Source organism: Oncorhynchus keta, unplaced genomic scaffold (assembly GCF_023373465.1).
Source record: "Oncorhynchus keta strain PuntledgeMale-10-30-2019 unplaced genomic scaffold, Oket_V2 Un_contig_4832_pilon_pilon, whole genome shotgun sequence".
In the NCBI taxonomy this organism is placed as follows: Eukaryota; Metazoa; Chordata; class Actinopteri; order Salmoniformes; family Salmonidae; genus Oncorhynchus; species Oncorhynchus keta.
Window position 1 is genome coordinate 62,628 of NW_026287984.1, and position 9,056 is coordinate 71,683.

General features: G+C 50.2%; 1 protein-coding gene across 1 annotated transcript in view; it reads right to left on the reverse strand.

Moving 5' to 3' along the window:
- Positions 1 to 5,485, reverse strand: part of LOC127924961 (N-acetylglucosamine-6-sulfatase-like) — a gene marked incomplete at its 3' end in the record, with an annotated part of 67,987 nt that extends 62,502 nt beyond the window's left edge. Inside the window, 2 exon segments of the mRNA XM_052509627.1 lie at positions 3,799 to 3,858; positions 5,210 to 5,485. Coding sequence (XP_052365587.1) covers positions 3,799 to 3,858; positions 5,210 to 5,371 — 222 coding nt within the window.
- Between the last annotated feature and the right edge of the window lie 3,571 nt (positions 5,486 to 9,056).

The following is a 9,056-nucleotide window of genomic DNA, read 5'->3' on the forward strand; positions in this document are numbered from 1 at the left end:
CCAACCCTAACCCCTAACCCTGAACAGGATACTCACCACGTTGGAGACCAACCCTAACCCCTAACCCTGAACAGGATACTCACCGCGTTGGAGACCAACCCTAACCCCTAACCCTGAACAGGATACTCACCGCGTTGGAGACCAACCCCAACCCCTAACCCCTAACCCTGAACAGGATACTCACCGCGTTGGAGACCAACCCCAACCCCTAATCCTGAACAGGATACTCACAGCGTTGGAGACCAACCCCTAACCCCTAACAGGATACTCACAGCGTTGGAGACCAACCCCTAACCCCTAACCCTGACCAGGATACTCACAGCATTGGAGACCAACCATAACCCCTAACCCTGAACAGGATACTCACAGCGTTGGAGACCAACCCTAACCCCTAACCCTGAACAGGATACTCACAGCATTGGAGACAAACCCCTAACCCCTAACCCCTAACCCTGAACAGGATACTCACAGCGTTGGAGACCAACCCTAACCCCTAACCCTGAACAGGATACTCACAGCGTTTGAGACCAACCCCTAACCCCTAACCCCTGACCAGGATACTAACAGCATTGGAGACCAACCCTAACCCCCAACCCCTAACCCTGAACAGGATACTCACAGCGTTGGAGACCAACCCTAACCCCTAACCCCCCCTAACCCTGAACAGGATACTCACAGCGTTGGAGACCAACCCCTAACCCCTAACCCTGACCAGGATACTCACAGCGTTGAGACCAACCCTAACCCCTAACAGGATACTCACAGTGTTGGAGACCAACCCCTAACCCCTAACCCTGAACAGGATACTCACAGCATTGGAGACCAACCCTAACCCCTAACCCTGAACAGGATACTCACAGCGTTTGAGACCAACCCCTAACCCCTAACCCTGAACAGGATACTCACAGCATTGGAGACCAACCCTAACCCCTAACCCTGAACAGGATACTCACAGCATTGGAGACCAACCCTAACCCCTAACCCCTAACCCTGAACAGGATACTCACAGCATTGGAGACCAACCCTAACCCTGAACAGGATACTCACAGCATTGGAGACCAACCCTAACCCCTAACCCCTAACCCTGACCAGGATACTCACAGCGTTGGAGACCAACCCTAACCCCTAACCCTGAACATGATACTCACAGCGTTGGAGACCAACCTAACCCCTAATCCTGACCAGGATGCTCACAGCGTTGGAGACCAACCCTAACCCCTAACCCTGACCAGGATACTCACCGCGTTGGAGACCAACCCTAACCCCTAACAGGATACTCACAGCATTGGAGACCAACCCTAACCCCTAACCCTGAACAGGATACTCACAGCGTTGGAGACCAACCCTAACCCCTAACCCCTAACCCTGAACAGGATACTCACAGCGTTGGAGACCAACCCTAACCCCTAATCCTGAACAGGATACTCACAGCGTTGGAGACCAACCCTAACCCCTAACCCTGAACAGGATACTCACAGCGTTGGAGACCAACCCTAACCCCTAATCCTGACCAGGATACTCACAGCGTTGGAGACCAACCCTAACCCCTAATCCTGACCAGGATACTCACAGCGTTGGAGACCAACCCTAACCCCTAACCCTGAACAGGATACTCACAGCGTTGGAGACCAACCCTAACCCCTAACCCTGAACAGGATACTCACAGCGTTGGAGACCAACCCTAACCCCTAATCCTGAACAGGATACTCACAGCGTTGGAGACCAACCCTAACCCCTAATCCTGACCAGGATACTCACAGCGTTGGAGACCAACCCTAACCCCTAACCCTGAACAGGATACTCACAGCGTTGGAGACCAACCCTAACCCCTAACCCTGAACAGGATACTCACAGCGTTGGAGACCAACCCTAACCCCCAACCCCTAACCCTGAACAGGATACTCACAGCGTTGGAGACCAACCCTAACCCCTAACCCCTAACCCCTAACCCTGACCAGGATACTCACAGCGTTGGAGACCAACCCTAACCCTGAACAGGATACTCACAGCATTGGAGACCAACCCTAACCCCTAACCCTGAACAGGATACTCACAGCGTTGGAGACCAACCCTAACCCCTAACCCTGAACAGGATACTCACAGCGTTGGAGACCAACCCTAACCCCTAACCCTGAACAGGATACTCACAGCGTTGGAGACCAACCCTAACCCCTAACCCCTAACCCTGACCAGGATACTCACAGCGTTGGAGACCAACCCTAACCCCTAACCCCTAACCCTGAACAGGATACTCACAGCGTTGGAGACCAACCCTAACCCCTAATCCTGAACAGGATACTCACAGCGTTGGAGACCAACCCCTAACCCTGAACAGGATACTCACAGCGTTGGAGACCAACCCTAACCCCTAATCCTGAACAGGATACTCACAGCGTTGGAGACCAACCCTAACCCCTAATCCTGACCAGGATACTCACAGCGTTGGAGACCAACCCTAACCCTGAACAGGATACTCACAGCGTTGGAGACCAACCCTAACCCCTAACCCCTAACCCTGAACAGGATACTCACAGCGTTGGAGACCAACCCTAACCCCTAATCCTGAACAGGATACTCACAGCGTTGGAGACCAACCCTAACCCCTAATCCTGAACAGGATACTCACCACGTTGGAGACCAACCCTAACCCCTAACCCCTAACCCCTGAACAGGATACTCACAGCGTTGGAGACCAACCCTAACCCCTAACCTTGAACAGGATACTCACAGCGTTGGAGACCAACCCCTAACCCCTAACCCTGAACAGGATACTCACAGCGTTGGGAGACCAACCCTAACCCCTAACCCCTAACCCTGAACAGGATACTCACAGCGTTGGGAGACCAACCCTAACCCCTAATCCTGAACAGGATACTCACCGCGTTGGAGACCAACCCTAACCTCTAACCCCTAACCCTGAACAGGATACTCACCGCGTTGGAGACCAACCCTAACCCCTAATCCTGAACAGGATACTCACAGCGTTGGAGACCAACCCTAACCCCTAATCCTGACCAGGATACTCACAGCGTTGGAGACCAACCCTAACCCCTAACCCCTGAACAGGATACTCACAGCGTTGGAGACCAACCCTAACCCCTAACCTTGAACAGGATACTCACAGCGTTGGAGACCAACCCTAACCCCTAACCCCTAACCCTGAACAGGATACTCACAGCGTTGGAGACCAACCCTAACCCCTAACCCCTAACCCCTAACCCTGAACAGGATACTCACAGCGTTGGAGACCAACCCTAACCCCTAACCCCTAATCCTGAACAGGATACTCACAGCGTTGGAGACCAACCCTAACCCCTAACCCCAACCCCTAACCCTGAACAGGATACTCACAGCGTTGGAGACCAACCCTAACCCCTAATCCTGACCAGGATACTCACAGCGTTGGAGACCAACCCCTAACCCCTAACCCCCAACCCCTAACCCTGAACAGGATACTCACAGCGTTGGAGACCAACCCTAACCCCTAACCCTGACCAGGATACTCACAGCGTTGGAGACCAACCCCTAACCCCTAACCCTGAACAGGATACTCACAGCGTTGGAGACCAACCCTAACCCCTAATCCTGAACAGGATACTCACAGCGTTGGAGACCAACCCTAACCCCTAATCCTGAACAGGATACTCACCACGTTGGAGACCAACCCCTAACCCCTAATCCTGAACAGGATACTCACAGCGTTGGAGACCAACCCTAACCCCTAATCCTGACCAGGATACTCACAGCGTTGGAGACCAACCCTAACCCCCAACCCCTAACCCTGAACAGGATACTCACAGCGTTGGTAAAGGTGATCCCTGCTTCACCAATCAGTTTCTTGGTCTTGTTCAGTGGGGTCTGAAGAAACACAATGTGGGTTTTAGAATGGATGTCCCATCCTGAAACCTCAGCTCACAGACACACCTGTTCCGGTAACTTATTTCACACGGATCTGTCATCAACATCTGGCGGTTCTTTACAATAATAACATCTGAAAAATGTACCTGGATTACAGCATCAAACAGCATCAAAAGATTCTCCTGGCCAGACTTCTAGTATACCTACTGAGCATACTGAACTAGTTCAGACTGGCTGCCAATTACCTTACATTTAAGTCATTTAGCAGGCGCTCTTATCCAGAGTGACTTACAAATTGGTGCATTCACCTTATGACATCCAGTGGAACAGCCACTTTACAATAGTGCATCTAAATCTTTTAGGGGGGTGAGAAGGATTACTTTATCCTATCCTAGGTATTCCTTAAAGAGGTGGGGTTTCAGGTGTCTCCGGAAGGTGGTGATTGACTCCGCTGTCCTGGACTGTTCTGCTAAATAATAAGGTGTGAATAGAACCTACTGAAAACATGTCTGCCTTGGGATTTAGGCTCGTTTAGAGAGGAGGAACTGATCACGGGTTTATGAAGGGCCCAGTCCAGGCCCGTCCCCCCGTCCATGTAAAATGGCATATATTATTATTATTATATATTATGTCTGCCTTGGGATTTAGGCTCGTTTAGAGAGGAGGAACTGATCACGGGTTTATGAAGGGCCCAGTCCATCAGCTTTAGCTATTGCTGTAGTCGTATGTAATCAAGACTCTCAGAAGTAGGATTGCTGATCAGGTTCCCCCCCGTCCATGTAATATTATCCATTATGGAAGAACACATAAACTGATCAGGGATCAGGTTCCCCCCATCCATGTAATATTATCCATTATGGAAGAACACATAAACTGATCAGGGATCAGGTTCCCCCCATCCATGTAATATTATCCATTATGGAAGAACACATAAACTGATCAGGGATCAGGTTCCCCCCCGTCCATGTAATATTATCCATGATGGAAGAACATCTAAACTGATCCTAGATCAGCATGACTCCTGACATTAGACACATCCAGTGTATAATGATATAGTCTAGTCTATATGATAGCTCTGTAGGCTGGTGAGATCGGGGACATGATTAGGCTCGGCAGGCTTGAGGGGGTAGATAACCTAGCAGGTCATGATCAACTTTTGCAAAACAGCAACACACCCTCAACATAGCTGGGCTATATGTGATGGCTATCTATTTATCTAACTAACTCCGCAGCCTAACCGTTAACTAAAAGGGAAACCCTGCGCGCATATCAGCCCTTAGCAGTTCCAACCTAACGTTAGTTCTTCAAACACACCACCAATATATTAAACTGATGTTTTAAACTGATTTACCATGCCCCCAATAACGACGTCCAGGTCATCGGTGAGGATCAAAACAACGTTGGGTCTGTGATACCACTTGGCAACGACACAGCAGCGGTTATTCAACAGCAAAGCGACGCAGATTAAGAGACGATTCAATAACGTTGGCAGATTTAACCGAATCGAGGTCATTTTTCACCGTGAAATTAAAGACGGGTGTCTTCTCGCTGCGACTCCTAAATTGATAAAAGCGTGAAACGTAGTTAGGAAAATGCTCCTGTGATGGGGGGGGGGGTTAGAATGACTCCGTTGTAAAGTACGCACGAATAAGTAAGCGCTTTCGGGTCACGGATTTGTACACACCTTCAGAATAAGAGTCAAATCGAGCTTTATTTATTCAGCACATTTCAGACAGAATGCAACGCAGTGGAGTATGAGTCATATTACCCATAAAACCTAGCGGTCAAACAAGGAAATAGTTCCATTTTTCCCATAAGAGATTTTAGAAACACGTAAAATAATGTCTGTTTTGATAACAGTGTAAATCTCTAGGACAAGGTGACTTGCGGATGTCGCAGGGTTGAGTGCATTCAGTTGTTCAACTGGCTAGGTATCCTCTTCCCCTTTCCCTTCTAATTAGCTAGATCATCACGTTGATGGTTAGAAAAGCCTTTTACACATTTAAATCAACATTTCCAACAGCATGCTTGACAAAAACTGCTGGGGTTTCAAACAACAATTAACTATGTAAACAGGCTTCAATCATATCTGTCTAAATCAGGGTTGAATATTTTGCCGGTATTTTACAAATGGTCCATCCTGAGAATAAATCACTTTTCTCGCTGGTTAATCCTGTCTTTCCCGCCAAAACCGAACACTCAGACATCATTACAGATAGATAGCCAGGGACACGCTCCATCACTCAGACATCATTACAGATAGTCAGAGGCAGTAGGGATGACCAGGGATGTTCTCTGTTTAGTGAGTCCTCCAGATCAGAGGCAGTAGGGATGACCAGGGATGTTCTCTGTTTAGTGAGTCCTCCAGATCAGAGGCAGTAGGGACGACCAGGGATGTTCTCTGTTTAGTGAGTCCTCCAGATCAGAGGCAGTAGGGACGACCAGGGATGTTCTCTGTTTAGTGAGTCCTCCAGATCAGAGGCAGTAGGGACGACCAGGGATGTTCTCTGTTTAGTGAGTCCTCCAGATCAGAGGCAGTAGGGACGACCAGGGATGTTCTCTGTTTAGTGAGTCCTCCAGATCAGAGGCAGTAGGGACGACCAGGGATGTTCTCTCTGTTTAGTGAGTCCTCCAGATCAGAGGCAGTAGGGACGACCAGGGATGTTCTCTGTTTAGTGAGTCCTCCAGATCAGAGGCAGTCGGGACGACCAGGGATGTTCTCTGTTTAGTGAGTCCTCCAGATCAGAGGCAGTAAGGACGACCAGGGATGTTCTCTGGTTAGTGAGTCCTCCAGATCAGAGACAGTAGGGACGACCAGGGATGTTCTCTGTTTAGTGCGTCCTCCAGATCAGAGACAGTAGGGACGACCAGGGATGTTCTCTGTTTAGTGCGTCCTCCAGATCAGAGGCAGTAGGGACGACCAGGGATGTTCTCTGTTTAGTGAGTCCTCCAGATCAGAGGCAGTAGGGACGACCAGGGATGTTCTCTGTTTAGTGAGTCCTCCAGATCAGAGGCAGTAGGGACGACCAGGGATGTTCTCTGTTTAGTGAGTCCTCCAGATCAGAGGCAGTAGGGATGACCAGGGATGCTCTCTGTTTAGTGAGTCCTCCAGATCAGAGGTAGTAGGGACGACCAGGGATGTTCTCTGTTTAGTGAGTCCTCCAGATCAGAGGCAGTAGGGACGACCAGGGATGTTCTCTGTTTAGTGAGTCCTCCAGATCAGAGGCAGTAGGGATGTCCAGGGATGTTCTCTGTTTAGTGAGTCCTCCAGATCAGAGGCAGTAGGGACGACTAGGGATGTTCTCTGTTTAGTGAGTCCTCCAGATCAGAGGCAGTAGGGATGTCCAGGGATGTTCTCTGTTTAGTGAGTCCTTCAGATCAGAGGCAGTAGGGATGACCAGGGATGTTCTCTGTTTAGTGAGTCCTCCAGATCAGAGGCAGTAGGGATGACCAGGGATGTTCTCTGTTTAGTGCGTCCTCCAGATCAGAGACAGTAGGGACGACCAGGGATGTTCTCTGTTTAGTGTTCCAGATCAGAGGCAGTAGGGACGACCAGGGATGTTCTCTGTTTAGTGAGCCCGTCAGATCAGAGGCAGTAGGGACGACCAGGGATGTTCTCTGTTTAGTGAGTCCTCCAGATCAGAGGCAGTAGGGACGACCAGGGATGTTCTCTGTTTAGTGAGTCCGCCAGATCAGAGGCAGTAGGGATGACCAGGGATGTTCTCTGTTTAGTGAGTCCTCCAGATCAGAGGCAGTAGGGACGACCAGGGATGTTCTCTGTTTAGTGAGTCCTCCAGATCAGAGACAGTAGGGACGACCAGGGATGTTCTCTGTTTAGTGAGTCCTCCAGATCAGAGGCAGTAGGGATGTCCAGGGATGTTCTCTGTTTAGTGAGTCCTCCAGATCAGAGGCAGTAGGGATGACCAGGGATGTTCTCTGTTTAGTGAGTCCTCCAGATCAGAGGCAGTAGGGATGTCCAGGGATGTTCTCTGTTTAGTGAGTCCTCCAGATCAGAGGCAGTAGGCGACTAGGGATGTTCTCTGTTTAGTGAGTCCTCCAGATCAGAGGATAGGGATGTCCAGGGATGTTCTCTGTTTAGTGAGTCCTCCAGATCAGAGGCAGTAGGGATGTCCAGGGATGTTCTCTGTTTAGTGAGTCCTCCAGATCAGAGGCAGTAGGGATGTCCAGGGATGTTCTCTGTTTAGTGAGTCCTCCAGATCAGAGGCAGTAGGGATGTCCAGGGATGTTCTCTGTTTAGTGAGTCCTCCAGATCAGAGGCAGTAGGGACGACTAGGGATGCTCTCTGTTTAGTGAGTCCTCCAGATCAGAGGCAGTAGAGACGACCCGGGATGCTCTCTGTTTAGTGAGTCCTCCAGATCAGAGGCAGTAGGGACGACCAGGGATGTTCTCTGTTTAGTGAGTCCTCCAGATCAGAGGCAGTAGAGACGACCAGGGATGTTCTCTGTTTAGTGAGTCCTCCAGATCAGAGGCAGTAGGGATGTCCAGGGATGTTCTCTGTTTAGTGAGTCCTCCAGATCAGAGGCAGTAGGGATGTCCAGGGATGTTCTCTGTTTAGTGAGTCCTCCAGATCAGAGGCAGTAGGGACGACTAGGGATGCTCTCTGTTTAGTGAGTCCTCCAGATCAGAGGCAGTAGAGACGACCCGGGATGCTCTCTGTTTAGTGAGTCCTCCAGATCAGAGGCAGTAGGGACGACCAGGGATGTTCTCTGTTTAGTGAGTCCTCCAGATCAGAGGCAGTAGGGACGACCAGGGATGTTCTCTGTTTAGTGAGTCCTCCAGATCAGAGGCAGTAGAGACGACCAGGGATGTTCTCTGTTTAGTGAGTCCTCCAGATCAGAGGCAGTAGAGACGACCCGGGATGCTCTCTGTTTAGTGAGTCCTCCAGATCAGAGGCAGTAGGGACGACCAGGGATGTTCTCTGTTTAGTGAGTCCTCCAGATCAGAGGCAGTAGGGACGACCAGGGATGTTCTCTGTTTAGTGAGTCCTCCAGATCAGAGGCAGTAGAGACGACCAGGGATGTTCTCTGTTTAGTGAGTCCTCCAGATCAGAGGCAGTAGAGACGACCCGGGATGCTCTCTGTTTAGTGAGTCCTCCAGATCAGAGGCAGTAGGGACGACCAGGGATGTTCTCTGTTTAGTGAGTCCTCCAGATCAAAGGCAGTAGGGACGACCAGGGA